This window comes from Ambystoma mexicanum, chromosome 6q (genome assembly GCF_040938575.1).
Source record: "Ambystoma mexicanum isolate Mex_15411 chromosome 6q, UKY_AmexF1_1, whole genome shotgun sequence".
Classification (NCBI taxonomy): domain Eukaryota; kingdom Metazoa; phylum Chordata; class Amphibia; order Caudata; family Ambystomatidae; genus Ambystoma; species Ambystoma mexicanum.
Window position 1 is genome coordinate 1374614983 of NC_090937.1, and position 15437 is coordinate 1374630419.

The 15437-nt window shown below is 42.8% G+C and overlaps 1 protein-coding gene across 3 annotated transcripts in view; it reads left to right on the forward strand.

The window, feature by feature from the left end:
• The window catches only part of SORCS2 (sortilin related VPS10 domain containing receptor 2), a 2879055-nt gene that overhangs the window by 1975098 nt on the left and 888520 nt on the right, over positions 1-15437 (forward strand). For all 3 annotated transcript variants that reach the window (XM_069632008.1, XM_069632006.1, XM_069632007.1), the window contains exon 6: positions 1680-1744. In XM_069632008.1, the coding sequence (XP_069488109.1) occupies positions 1680-1744 (65 nt within the window). The remainder of the gene's footprint in view (positions 1-1679; positions 1745-15437) is intronic.

Below are 15437 nucleotides of genomic sequence, written 5' to 3' on the forward strand. Positions count from 1 at the left end.
ATGTATATTTTGTTATTCTCGCTTCGTCTGTTTTATGGTTACTAGTGCATGAATTGGTTAGTCGGTGTTCGCTAGATTTTAGGTCACCACTTGACCATGGTATCCATTGTTTTTATATCATTTACGGATCCAGAATTTTAAATGTTTATAGCAATAATCATAGTACGTTGCTGTTTTTATCTACCTGTGCATTCTATTTTTACCTGTTGATACGTCCAAATATCAAGCACTGGTGCAAATTAACTTGAAGCTATTGTATGTATGTTCAAATTTGAAAAAGTTGCATTTAATAACTAAAACAAATAAAGAATAAAAAAAAACAAGGAGAGTGCAGAACAGACAGTTGAAACTGTGAGGTAGCAGGTACATTTCTTGAAGGATGGTGTAAATAAATGAAATGATATAAACAAGTCGGAGCTAAGGCATGGATTCACTAGAAAACAATACATAAAAAGTGAAACTCAAAACGTTGCTCTATTGGAAGCCAAAGAAGAAGACTCATTACTAGAGTAGGGAGAGTTAGAAGTAGACCAAGGAAGGCAGAAAAGAATATGAACAGCTGAGTTAAGAATAGAACATAGAGAAATCAAGGCATGGTTAGGCAAGCCGACATATAGGGAGCACCAGTAATTAAAATGTGCAAAAACAATGGTTTTAGTTGAAGAAAAGATGGCAGATGTTTTTCAACGTTAAAAAGATGAAACCGGTAAGATTGAACCATGGATGCAATTTGTGGTAGTAAATGCAGAATGGCACGCAAATCCCCATTTTACACGCAAATAATTAGATTTCTTTTTAGATCTTTTAAAGGCATGCTATACACATTTCGTTTACAATCACTCTGAAATCAGTCATAGTGGTCATCTAAATGTCATTGGGGTCATTCCGAGTTGGGCGGTAGCCATGGTGCTATCAGCACCATGGCTGCATCCCAAACCGGGTCCCGTTCCGGTCTGGTTCAATGGGGACTTACTGGGTCATTCCGACCCTGGAGGGCCCGGTAAGTCCCCATTCAACCAACCATTCCCCATTCCTATTTGAGCCCCCACAGGGCACAATAGGAATGGGGAAGGCGCTAATAACGGGCCCGCAAATAGCAGGCCAGTTATTAGCACCCTGGTCACTTATTGGGACCTGTAAAGGACGTAAAGGACCCGCTTAGGGACCTCAGAATTGGGCGGTAAGGGTTTACCGGCACCTATCTCCTTGCCGGTGCCCAGTGTCCCTTACCGCCCAACTCATGACCCCCATTGTGACATTTTTCACCCACACCAAAAGAGGCTGTTACGAAAATGCCGGAACACGCCCATGGCTTTCCTGTGTTCAGTTGAGACCCAACAATGCAATGCTGCCTTGGACTAATGGCTTTGACCAAGTGTGCGAGTAATTGTAGCAAAAGGATTTGCTGTGTTTGCATAGGATTTGCAAGCACGCAAATATGCTTGATTGTTCCGGAAGGCATGTTACCTTCTTCAGTGCACGACTGCAATGTAATTTAGGACTAATGTATAGTCCTTCTGCACTTAAGGGGTTTAGCAATCGTGACTTATGAATCATAGCCAATATGATCAGCAAAATAACAGAGGCCGTATGCTGTGTTTTTCTGGTGACCGTTAAGACATGTGGATCTATGTATGATGTGTTCTTGATGAGACTGACTCCCTTGTTTCTATTCACAGGGCAGTAGCTGGAGTTGATGCAGACCCAACCTTGGTTCATATGGAAGTCCAGGATACCAATGGAGGTATAATAAGGCCATGCTCTCATATGGTTAGCTACATTGTACAGGAAATATAATTTTGATCATATCTGTTTTAATGCACATTGAGCAAATTGCTAGAATTATACGTTGGATATGTGAATGTCACGTCATATCTACCCCTGATCTTGTGGCATGTACGCTGTACATCAGGGTTCTACAACCTTCAGCTCTCTAGATGTATTGGACAACAACTCTCATTCGTCAGATCCAGCATAGTCAATGGGGAAGGATCATGGGAGTCATAGTGTAAAGGATCTGGAGAGACTTTGTTTTGCTGTTTATATGTATATATATATATATATTGAACAACAAAAAAAACGTGCAGATTATGGATCCCTCAGCAGGGACATGAGAAGCCAGCAATTACGCGTTTTCAGATAAAATGCAAAGCACAATGTGGGACAGATCTTAAAGCATACACATAGTCTCTATGATAATGTTGGCTAGAGTGGCGTAGTCCTTTCTCTGTGTTCATTACATTGGAAATGTAACACTGTAGGCATACAAAAGCTGTCGACCATGTTGATGGGTCCCAAGTGTCCAGGAGAAGTATAGTAATGAACTGGTTTAGGATCCTAGAGTTGCCCAAGGTACCTAACTGGGCTCATATCTGTTTTATACATTATCATTCTAACATGCTTATAGACAAGTATAAAGCGCTTAGTGCTTAACTGTCACATGGTAATGGAAAAATTATGATAAAATAAAATTACATTGATCAGTTAGTAAACATTACACTGATATTTGAAATCCATTTAAAACCGCCTTACAAAGCCCATTACAATTGAATAATACTTCAACATCCGAAGAAGAACAAGATTGTGTGTAATGTTCCACAGAAACTAATGCTCAGGGTAAACCTGCAGCAAAAGATATTAGCAGAGTTTGAATTTCTGGAGAATGTAAAGTGCATAGTGCTTGGACTCCTGGTCATAACCCAGTTTAAAGTGCATCGGGTTCACTCAAGAGCAACTCATAAAGTGCAATAAGTATTCACTGAATGAGATTTTTCATATAATCATTGAAAAAATCTTAAACTTGGTTAAAGGGACGTTATTGTTAAGTTGTGCTGATAAAAACCTATAAAATGACATTTGGGATGTCATCTTTCATGTCCTGGGTGTTAGTCTTAGCAGTACACAGTGGTGGCGCAAGTTATGGTTGCTTAGTCTACCATAACTGGCGAATTTCTGGGGTTTTTCAGTTTTACTTGTAACCATAACGTCCCTTTAACAAAGTTTTTTCATTACATTTTATAGGTTTTTATCAATGCAGCTTAACCATAATGTCCCTTTAATAAAGTTTTTTCAGTGAATTTCATAGGTTTTTATTAATGCAACTTAACCATAACGTCCCTTTAACAAACTTTTTTCAGTGAATTTCATGGGTTTTTACCAGTGCACGCTAATTTCCTACACCATACTCATTTCATACGTACCCCACTATAGCAACATTTATGTCCAATTTACAAAGTTTCACCATAAAACTCTGTGATTCCCCACCTTTTACCATCATTTTTAACACTTCAATACTCTTTTTGCAACTCTTTCCACTGTTTTTGTGTATGTCAACGTTTGCAAACCTCTGACATCATCGCAGACTTTCCGGACAGTGTCATGTGACCAAGCGCATACACGGCATGATGACATGTTTGCGAACGTGTCCACACTTCCGAAATGGGTCTGTGCTTCGCAAACAGCTCAGAACTGCATTTTCAGCTCATCTAGGAACTTGGCCGCTCTACATGTACCCTTGCACACCTCCTACACCTATTCTTACTCATTATCCATTAATAATCTAGCACACAGCACATACTTGGAAGAATATTAGTAAAACTGCTATTCATCTTAAAAATGGCATCATCTATTGCCATCCCTCCTCCCCACCACCACCAGCAGCTGCAGGACCTACACAACAACAAAAAGCATAGTACTTCATAAGACAATGAAGAGGACCAAGAAGATGAGGTAGAGAAGGTGCCTACCCCTAGCACCCAGAGAGAATCATGGGTGTGGTAGTTCTTTACCACTGTTGGAAATGTACCAAAGGCTAAAGCTACCAAAGCGAAATGAACTGAGTGACTACCTGGACAGTAATCCTGCAGGACCACCTCCAACCGCCGCCACAACAAATCCAACCACTGCAATGCTCTCAGAAAGGTTGTTCCTTTCTTAGGAAGTAGTAGGGTGTCTTTGGCCACCTCATCTTCCTCAACCAATACTGTAACCACACAGCCTACTAAACAATCCCCCCAAATGCCTTGCAACCGCTAAAAGAGGCTGTTGATCCACATCTTTCGAAGACAACAGTACTCTGTATATACAGCAGCACACCACTCTGCAGGAGGAAGCAATTTCTAATTGTTTTTGAAGCTGTAATCAAGGAGCATGAGAAACATTGTCCCCTATCTTAGATGTAACACACGTGCAACATATTCCCCTGTCCACCTGCATCTCCATATTTGGGGTTTATGCCTCTTCGCTCTTCCCTCATTTCCCTCCCCACCTTACTTTCTGACGTCTCATGCAAAAAAAGGTTCTAAAAAACGAAAGCAATAAAAAAATAATCCTATAGACTCCATCTACTTTACATTTCTCAGTAAAATTGTTAGAATTAATAAGATTCTCCAAAATGTCCATTAGCATTTTGTGGTATGATAATGGAAATAATGGACAATTGTATACTAGAGAAAAATATAAAAGGACAGAAACAATGTTCTGTCCCAAATACTGTTCTCTAGCATAGAACAAGGACCATAATCGATGAACCGTTATAACTATCTGCGGTCTTCACAGTCCGCTTTCCAGGCAATGGATCATTAAAAGACCGGAATGGCACGTGCATCACCAGTTCACAGGGCAGCCCTTCTACCCTTTTCAATTTTTTATTTGCAACACTCCCTCAATGCCTACTTCCAAACAGTCACACATCCATCCATCAATCATTTCCAAAAACTGTACATATAACCCTATGACCATATTAAGCTTCCACACAACAACTGCCACTTAACAATCTTCTACAAATCTTTTGCATCTGCATTTTCCTTACTTATACAAAACAAGGGTGCACTGTGCTCCTCTAAATACACATATGCATTGTGCAGTGAGAGAAGTGCATACATTGAATGGGCAGTACAGATGGGCAAGTGCTCATGAGAACCCAGGAGATAAATATCAAGGGATGCCAAGGTGGGACACCACTGGCTAACTACTGGAGCAGAGGAGTCCCAAGGGCGGGATGCATCTTAACCATAACATCCCTTTACCAAAGTGTTTTCTGACAATTGTATAGGTTTTTATAACTGAATATTTTTCATGGTGTTACATCACTGTATGTATGTAAGTTATTAACAATTCCTTTAAGAAACATATTATGTCTGTCATTATCAGCAGTGCATGCTGGGGATGCAAATTATTATTCAATTGCCTATGGCAAGAGGCTCAACCTTGACCCCAGCACAATCAAACCACCCCTATTTTGCACAGCACCTACCTTGCATCCTAGCTCAGTGTCCACTATACCCTAATAATGTAACCAATGGCAGGGGCTCATGGTTTGCAGCAATGGCCAGTCTCCAAATCCATGGGGTATGGGCCATTGGCCATGCCGCATTCCCCAATAAGAAAATCAGAGTACACATTTACGCTTGCTGAGGGCCAGGCCTACCACCGAGACACCAAATGTATATCACTAGTTTTTGTACTGACATTCTTACACTTTACAAAAATAAAACACAAGACATATTTTCAAAAACATACTTTCAGGTCCTTGCAAATGCTCATTGCGCAAGTTTGTTGTAATCTAGTCCACCACTTCAGGCTGTAACCGCAAGCAGAATATTTTTTCCCATTCAAACCTACCACTGTGTTGTGTACTTACATTTTCACACTTTCAAAAAATAAAACACAGGACATATTTGCAAAACCTTGCTTTGAAGTTCTTGCTGACCCTCCTCATGCAGATTTTCTGGAATCCCATCCAGCACTTCAACCTGTACCCACAAGCATTATTTATTTTCCCATTCAAACCTATCCCAATTTTGAAAAAACGTTACCACATAGCTGCTCACTGGTGGCCATGCCCACTTTAACCCCATTGCTTGTCCCTCATGGTCGTGGCCAGTAGCCAGATTGTCCAGGTCAAGGCCGGTCAATCTGGGCACTTCCCGTGGCCACAGGCTATACACCTCAGCAACCAAAGGGTCATCACTATTTTTTGTACCTATGTTGTGACACTTTTCGAAAAATAAAACACAGACTCATTTGCAAAGCTATGCTTTCAGGTTCTTGCCAATGCTTCTACATAGATTTGCTGCAAATCTGCCATGTTTTATTTTTTCAAAAGTGTCAAAATGTACATACATAACATAGTAATATAACTTAGCCCCCACTTGACAAAATCCATTCAGACTTTGCCCAAACATTGAAGGTTGGGTCTATTTATTTATTTATTTACTTGATTTAATCAATTCAATGATTTTTACAAAACGTTGTAGAAGTGAAGAAAGCTCAACATCAGCGATAATACAGAGGAAAGAAATTTGAAACAAAAGGTTCATGCAGGCGTAGAAAAACGTAGAAGAAGACGACGAAAAGTTTGTAAAAGTAAACAAGAGAGTAAAAGTAGAAGTAGAAAGAAGAGAACGAGAGGGACAAGAAACTACCGCGGACAGTACAGTAGACAGAATTAAACAAAAGGCAAACATAAGTCGAAGTAAACCGAAGTTTCAAGCCAAAAGTACACATTTCTTATAGAGTCAATAGAATTTCGGCTTTCCAGAACAGTTCTCTTCTTTAATTTACTGCTTTGAGAAAACTCGTTCTGCTAAATTTGGGTTTCTGCCACTGCTGGCCACTTTGACAAGATATATTGGAGAGTTTGTACTGTGGCAATAGTCCAAGTTGTTCTTTCTCCGCTCATCAAACGGTACCACCACACTTCCTCTTCCTTTGTATAAGGCGCAGAGAGGTGAGATAACAGATATTTCCCACCTATTTCTCTTGTACCAGGACAGTTTAGTAGCAAGTGGCGTATAGTTTCCACCGTTGCTTCACTTTCGCAGAAACGACATAAGTCTGAAGTGCTTTGTCCTCTCAGTTTTAGAATCTGGTTTGTAGCCAACAGGTTTAATCTGGCTCTTAAGAACAGGTTTCTTACTGGTTTACTAGGAAACTTGGCTAAATAATTTGGCACCGAGTTCAGTTTGGTTTGGTAAGGCGGGAGATGGCTAACTGACTTCGCCTTTGCAGCAGTATCCAAAGTTTTAATCCAATCTAACTCGGCCATTCTCCTTTTTATTCTTTTCGGGTACCGGATCAGTTCGTTCTCTGAGGACTGAATTTCAAGCAGTTTTGCTTTACACGCTGCTTCCCAGGAGTTTAGCACGTTACAGCGGGCGGCTGTTGTTTCCGCACGTATTATCGCAAGTAAGTGAGGGCAGTCCGGGAGCAGCGTTTTCTCCGTAGTCCCTGTCAACGATAGGAGACCCAGCTCTCTTCTGATTAAGGGCATAGAAGTGGTCTTAGGAAGTTCTAAAACTGTACGCCAGAAGTACCCCTCGAGTTTCAGCCAGAGATTGGCCGGGGTATGTGGCAAGGCTTCCGCTGCATAAGTAAGAGACGCTACCACCTCTGCACGGTAGAATTTAATCACTGGAAGCAGCGAAAATCATCCAAATTTAAGATCCATAGCACGGGCTTGTGCCGCCAGTTTGATCGCCTTTTCCATCAACGTTTCCTGTAGAGTTGCATTTATGCTTGAACTGTCGAACGTTATTCCAAGGTATTTAAAGTTGTTGACTTTTTCTAAAGCAATCCCCTCCAGATACCAGGACGTCTTTTCTTTTGGTCGCCTCCTTTTTTCCAGGACCGATATTTTTGTTTTTGAAACATTGATTGTGAGGTCGTTTTCTTTTGTATAAGTCGCTAGATTGTCTAACTGACGCTGAAGACCAATCGGGGTTAAGTCCATAAGTATAAGATCATCTGCGTAAAGTAGTCTTGTGATTTTCTGGCTTCCCATAGACGGTGGAAAAGATCGTATGAGTTGTTCCGATTTCTTGAAGTCTCCAAGATATGCAATGAATAAGGCCGGGGCTAGTGGATGGCCCTAATTTAGCCCTCTTCCCACAGAGATTTCGGATGACAGCAGACCGGCTTGGTTCAACCTGACACGGAGTTTGGTGTCTTTGTGGAGAGCTTGAATAGGTTGAAGAATATCTGTCGGGCAGTTCCAAAGTCTCAGCTTTTCCCACAACTTCGCTCTATTCACCTGGTCAAAAGCTTGCGCTAAATCTACAAACGCAAGGAAGGCACGAGGGCCACCCCCGAGGACGTTGCTTTTTAAGGCGCTAAGAAACAAGATATTTGTAGCCGTCCCGTTGTCTTTGGTAAAACCTGTTTGAAACGGGTCAGAGCACGCTGCTTTCTTTGCCCGTCGATGGAAGTGTTGATGGAGAAGTGACCCAAAGACTTTACCGATGGTATCGAGTAACACTATGGGGCGGTAGTTTTTTGGGTCTTCCTTGTGACCTTTTTTGAATATGGGCACCACGATAGATGTAGTCCATGTCGCCGGGATTTGTCTGGAATGTTTGCAGCGTTTAAAGATCTCGCTAATCAGTGGTGTCCATTCTTTTACATTTTGTTTTAGGTCGAGATTAGTGATACCATCCGGGCCAGGGGCACGAGATGGTTTGAGCCTTTGAAGGGTCTTTGTTATTTCAGCTTTGTCAGTCAAGTCTACCCAACACTCCAGTTTGCTGTCGTTTACCAAAGGTGGGTGGGTCGATGGTGACTGGAACCGATTTTTGTAGAAGTTTGTCCACTCTTTCTCACTAATTGGGTTAGTTTGGGCTATTTCCGATGGAGCGGATGAAGATGATAACAGGGCCCAAAACTCCCGTGGATGGTGGCCACAAACCAACTTTAACATAGATTCCGCATCCTGTTGGTATAGGTGGAGCCTGTGTTGTCTAATCCAGGATTTGTAGGCTTTCGTGATCTTGGTTAAGCTGTCTTGGTTCTCAGCTGACAGGTAGATAATAAACTTTCTTTTCGCTTGTCTCACTACTCGCCTTTTCTCCACTACTTTGTGACTGTATTCGTGTGAGTGCGGTTGGTTTCTGTGTCTCGAACTGTTAGTTTTCCTTATAAACGGTATCAGCAAAGGTTGGTAATCAGGTGCTGTTTTGCAAAGCTATGCTTTCAGGTTTCAGGTTCTTGCCAATGCTTCTACATAGATTTGCTGCAAATCTGCCATGTTTTATTTTTTCAAAAGTGTCAAAATGTACATACATAACATAGTAATATAACTTAGCCCCCACTTGACAAAATCCATTCAGACTTTGCCCAAACATTGAAGGTTGGGTCTATTTATTTATTTATTTACTTGATTTAATCAATTCAATGATTTTTACAAAACGTTGTAGAAGTGAAGAAAGCTCAACATCAGCGATAATACAGAGGAAAGAAATTTGAAACAAAAGGTTCATGCAGGCGTAGAAAAACGTAGAAGAAGACGACGAAAAGTTTGTAAAAGTAAACAAGAGAGTAAAAGTAGAAGTAGAAAGAAGAGAACGAGAGGGACAAGAAACTATCGCGGACAGTACAGTAGACAGAATTAAACAAAAGGCAAACATAAGTCGAAGTAAACCGAAGTTTCAAGCCAAAAGTACACATTTCTTATAGAGTCAATAGAATTTCGGCTTTCCAGAACAGTTCTCTTCTTTAATTTACTGCTTTGAGAAAACTCGTTCTGCTAAATTTGGGTTTCTGCCACTGCTGGCCACTTTGACAAGATATATTGGAGAGTTTGTACTGTGGCAATAGTCCAAGTTGTTCTTTCTCCGCTCATCAAACGGTACCACCACACTTCCTCTTCCTTTGTATAAGGCGCAGAGAGGTGAGATAACAGATATTTCCCACCTATTTCTCTTGTACCAGGACAGTTTAGTAGCAAGTGGCGTATAGTTTCCACTTTCGCAGAAACGACATAAGTCTGAAGTGCTTTGTCCTCTCAGTTTTAGAATCTGGTTTGTAGCCAACAGGTTTAATCTGGCTCTTAAGAACAGGTTTCTTACTGGTTTACTAGGAAACTTGGCTAAATAATTTGGCACCGAGTTCAGTTTGGTTTGGTAAGGCGGGAGATGGCTAACTGACTTCGCCTTTGCAGCAGTATCCAAAGTTTTAATCCAATCTAACTCGGCCATTCTCCTTTTTATTCTTTTCGGGTACCGGATCAGTTCGTTCTCTGAGGACTGAATTTCAAGCAGTTTTGCTTTACACGCTGCTTCCCAGGAGTTTAGCACGTTACAGCGGGCGGCTGTTGTTTCCGCACGTATTATCGCAAGTAAGTGAGGGCAGTCCGGGAGCAGCGTTTTCTCCGTAGTCCCTGTCAACGATAGGAGACCCAGCTCTCTTCTGATTAAGGGCATAGAAGTGGTCTTAGGAAGTTCTAAAACTGTACGCCAGAAGTACCCCTCGAGTTTCAGCCAGAGATTGGCCGGGGTATGTGGCAAGGCTTCCGCTGCATAAGTAAGAGACGCTACCACCTCTGCACGGTAGAATTTAATCACTGGAAGCAGCGAAAATCATCCAAATTTAAGATCCATAGCACGGGCTTGTGCCGCCAGTTTGATCGCCTTTTCCATCAACGTTTCCTGTAGAGTTGCATTTATGCTTGAACTGTCGAACGTTATTCCAAGGTATTTAAAGTTGTTGACTTTTTCTAAAGCAATCCCCTCCAGATACCAGGACGTCTTTTCTTTTGGTCGCCTCCTTTTTTCCAGGACCGATATTTTTGTTTTTGAAACATTGATTGTGAGGTCGTTTTCTTTTGTATAAGTCGCTAGATTGTCTAACTGACGCTGAAGACCAATCGGGGTTAAGTCCATAAGTATAAGATCATCTGCGTAAAGTAGTCTTGTGATTTTCTGGCTTCCCATAGATGGTGGAAAAGATCGTATGAGTTGTTCCGATTTCTTGAAGTCTCCAAGATATGCAATGAATAAGGCCGGGGCTAGTGGATGGCCCTATTTTAGCCCTCTTCCCACAGAGATTTCGGATGACAGCAGACCGGCTTGGTTCAACCTGACACGGAGTTTGGTGTCTTTGTGGAGAGCTTGAATAGGTTGAAGAATATCTGTCGGGCAGTTCCAAAGTCTCAGCTTTTCCCACAACTTCGCTCTATTCACCTGGTCAAAAGCTTGCGCTAAATCTACAAACGCAAGGAAGGCACGAGGGCCACCCCCGAGGACGTTGCTTTTTAAGGCGCTAAGAAACAAGATATTTGTAGCCGTCCCGTTGTCTTTGGTAAAACCCGTTTGAAACGGGTCAGAGCACGCTGCTTTCTTTGCCCGTCGATGGAAGTGTTGATGGAGAAGTGACCCAAAGACTTTACCGATGGTATCGAGTAACACTATGGGGCGGTAGTTTTTTGGGTCTTCCTTGTGACCTTTTTTGAATATGGGCACCACGATAGATGTAGTCCATGTCGCCGGGATTTGTCTGGAATGTTTGCAGCGTTTAAAGATCTCGCTAATCAGTGGTGTCCATTCTTTTACATTTTGTTTTAGGTCGAGATTAGTGATACCATCCGGGCCAGGGGCACGAGATGGTTTGAGCCTTTGAAGGGTCTTTGTTATTTCAGCTTTGTCAGTCAAGTCTACCCAACACTCCAGTTTTCTGTCGTTTACCAAAGGTGGGTGGGTCGATGGTGACTGGAACCGATTTTTGTAGAAGTTTGTCCACTCTTTCTCACTAATTGGGTTAGTTTGGGCTATTTCCGATGGAGCGGATGAAGATGATAACAGGGCCCAAAACTCCCGTGGATGGTGGCCACAAACCAACTTTAACATAGATTCCGCATCCTGTTGGTATAGGTGGAGCCTGTGTTGTCTAATCCAGGATTTGTAGGCTTTCGTGATCTTGGTTAAGCTGTCTTGGTTCTCAGCTGACAGGTAGATAATAAACTTTCTTTTCGCTTGTCTCACTACTCGCCTTTTCTCCACTACTTTGTGACTGTATTCGTGTGAGTGCGGTTGGTTTCTGTGTCTCGAACTGTTAGTTTTCCTTATAAACGGTATCAGCAAAGGTTGGTAATCAGGTGCTGTTGGAACTTGCCCTCCCCTATGAACCGTTTCTTTTCATTGGTAATTAGCCTTGATCTTCAAAATAGAGGCCGCCGAAAGTTTTAATCGATTTTGTTGAGCTTGAATAGGTTGAAGAATATCTGTCGGGCAGTTCCAAAGTCTCAGCTTTTCCCACAACTTCGCTCTATTCACCTGGTCAAAAACTTGCGCTAAATCTACAAACGCAAGGAGGGCACGAGGGCCACCCCCGAGGACGTTGCTTTTTAAGGCGCTAAGAAACCAGATATTTGTAGCCGTCCCGTTGTCTTTGGTAAAACCCGTTTGAAACGGGTCAGAGCACACTGCTTTCTTTGCCCATCGATGGAAGTGTTGATGGAGAAGTGACCCAAAGACTTTACCGATGGTATCGAGTAACACTATGGGGCGGTAGTTTTTTGGGTCTTCCTTGTGACCTTTTTTGAATATGGGCACCACGATAGATGTAGTCCATGTCGCCGGGATTTGTCTGGAATGTTTGCAACGTTTAAAGATCTCGCTAATCAGTGGTGTCCATTCTTTTACATTTTGTTTTAGGTCGAGATTAGTGATACCATCGGGGCCAGGGGCACGAGATGGTTTGAGCCTTTGAAGGGTCTTTGTTATTTCAGCTTTGTCAGTCAAGTCTACCCAACACTCCAGTTTGCTGTCGTTTACCAAAGGTGGGTGGGTCGATGGTGACTGGAACCGATTTTTGTAGAAGTTTGTCCACTCTTTCTCACTAATTGGGTTAGTTTGGGCTATTTCCGATGGAGCGGATGAAGATGATAACAGGGCCCAAAACTCCCGTGGATGGTGGCCACAAACCAACTTTAACATAGATTCCGCATCCTGTTGGTATAGGTGGAGCCTGTGTTGTCTAATCCAGGATTTGTAGGCTTTCCTGATCTTGGTTAAGCTGTCTTGGTTCTCAGCTGACGGGTAGATAATAAACTTTCTTTTCGCTTGTCTCACTACTCGCCTTTTCTCCACTACTTTGTGACTGTATTCGTGTGAGTGCGGTTGGTTTCTGTGTCTCGAACTGTTAGTTTTCCTTATAAACGGTATAAGCAAAGGTTGGTAATCAGGTGCTGTTGGAACTTGCCCTCCCCTATGAACCGTTTCTTTTCATTGGTAATTAGCCTTGATCTTCAAAATAGAGGCCGCCGAAAGTTTTAATCGATTTTGTTGATTGTTTGTCTCTACTTGAACAATCATGTGCAGGTTTTCCTTTGGTCCACTCTTCCACCTAAGAGCCAGTAAGTTGTGATCGCTGGCTGTAGACTTTAAGACTTCAAATGAGCTGGTTAGAGTTGCCAGTGGTCTGCTTATAAAGATGTGGTCAATGTCCGCCTTGGAGTTTCCTCGTTCCCAAGTAGACGGTCTGTTTTCTCTGGCAAACAGTTCTTCGGCACAAAGTAGGTCCCTTGAGGACATCAAGGTCAACCACTTTGTCCCCCGTTTTTTCCTCGGTGAAGATGGAGGTATGGCGCAGGAGGCTACCTCATGCGGAGCCCAGGTAGCATTTAGGTCGCCGCAGAGGATCAACATGGCCTCTGGCGACTTTATACAGACCTCATCAATAGTCTCTCCGATCAAAGCTAAAAAAGCGGAATCACTCTGGGCTCCAGGGTTCCAGTAAACGTTCATAACAATCAGGAGCTGCATGCGGGGGGCCTCCGTTTTCCCCACTGGCTGGTCCCAGCTTATCTTGGTAGCTAAGAGGTAAGTAGTTGATCTCAATATTTTGTTCAGCTGTAGTCCACAGCCTCCCCGAATTGCAGTTATAAGACATGATGATGGTCTGCCAAAAATTCCTTTGATTGCTGTGACACAGGCTATTGAGTATCCATCCATAACTTGGCGAGCTGTCATCCAAGACTCTTGTAAGCAAACTATGTCGAAGTCTCCCAGATTTAGATCACCTTTCTTTGTCAGATGTAAAAATCCGCGAGTGTTCCATGACCCCAAGGATAGCTCTTCCTTCTCCGCAATGTATCTGATGGAAAGTGGAGCTTCGGGGAGTTTAGCGGATTGCTATTTGTTCTTATTGAGTGTCAAAGCCTTCGGTAACCAGGCCCATAGTTGCAGTAAAGGGGCAGATTTGGACTGTAAAATGCCTGGTTCATTTGATTTAGAAGGTTGGGTGACAGTACGTTGAATTTTTGGCATGGGACCTGCAGGGACTCTTCCTAATCCCAGGGGATCTTTGTAGACGCAGTTACTTCATTGCACTTCTTTTGGAGGACGAGGGCTGGGTGATTCCAGGTCAGAATTCGGAGGAATACTCTGCGTGTTACTAGCCTTGTGGGACTGCACCTTAGATAAGGGTTGTTGTTTATGGCCCGTCTGCTCTGAGGGTTTCTGAGGTCGTTCCAATTTTTCGCTTTCTTCCATGGGACACATAGGTTTTAGAGACCCGGTCAACTCACGGGATTTCCTTTTTGAGGAAGAGTCAGCGCACTCTTCGAGTTCGAACAGGTCGAACCCTAACTTCAACAATTTTTCAGCTGCTTCCGAGATCCTGATTTTCGCCCAATGTGTGCTTACATAAAGATAAGCACTGGCAATTTTCCCTTCGTGGAAAGGTTCTACTCGGGCGAGGTCTTTCGTATCCACATGTCTGAGTGACGGCGCGCACTTTAGAAGTTGAAGCACGTAGCCTCTGTTTAGGACCACATATTTCTTGTTATCCGGAAGTTGTTCGATCTTTAAACTGCGTTCTGTTTTGGGTAGTCGGGTCATTGTCCGGGCGGTCGGTTTTGAGCTGGATTCGCCGGAATTTCTGGTCCTGTTTTCCTTTCTCGAATATTCAAGTTGTGGTTGCCTTACTGGTTGCCCTTTGGCCCGAGTTGCGTGAACCCATCGCACTTTAGAAGTATTTTCAAGCTCTATCGGGGAAGTCGAACTCGCTTTCCACCTACGAGGGGAAGGAGAAGGACTATGCAGAACTCTTTTGCTTTTTTTGTTGAGATTTAGTTCATTGTCTTTCACTTGCGTCTTTATTGAATCCTGCCCCCAATGAGGTTTTTTTGTTAGCTTCTTGCATCTGTCTTCTAAAGTTTGGAAAGGTGAAGACACCTCATTGCAAGATTGGGGCAAGCAGCTGTCCTCCTGATCGTCGGATACCGAGTAGACACTGAGGTTTAACAGATCTTCGATCACCTCAGTGCCTGCCCCTTTGACTCCTTTGGGACTAACCCTGGCGGGTTCTTCTCTTTTTCTATGTGGGTTCTCATGCAGGGCTGATGTTTCCAACGGTTAAGGGCGTTGCTGATTCTCCGTCCAAATTCTCGGGGCCACTTTCTTTGTAGTGGGCTCTTCTTGTAAATTGTTGAGTTGCCTGGGAGTAAAGCTAACTGCTTTTGTAGGTTGCCGACTAACCGAGTCTTTATTTACATTAATTTTCTCTTTCCCTTTAGGTTCATGGGTCAACTCGAGCTCTTGCAAATTGAACATGTTTTCATTACAGATGGCACCATTTGTGGTTGTGGTTTTCTTCTTCAGTTTCTTTCCCAAGGTGCCTGACTCGACGAGATTTACCTCTGATGGTTCCTCATGGCTCATAAC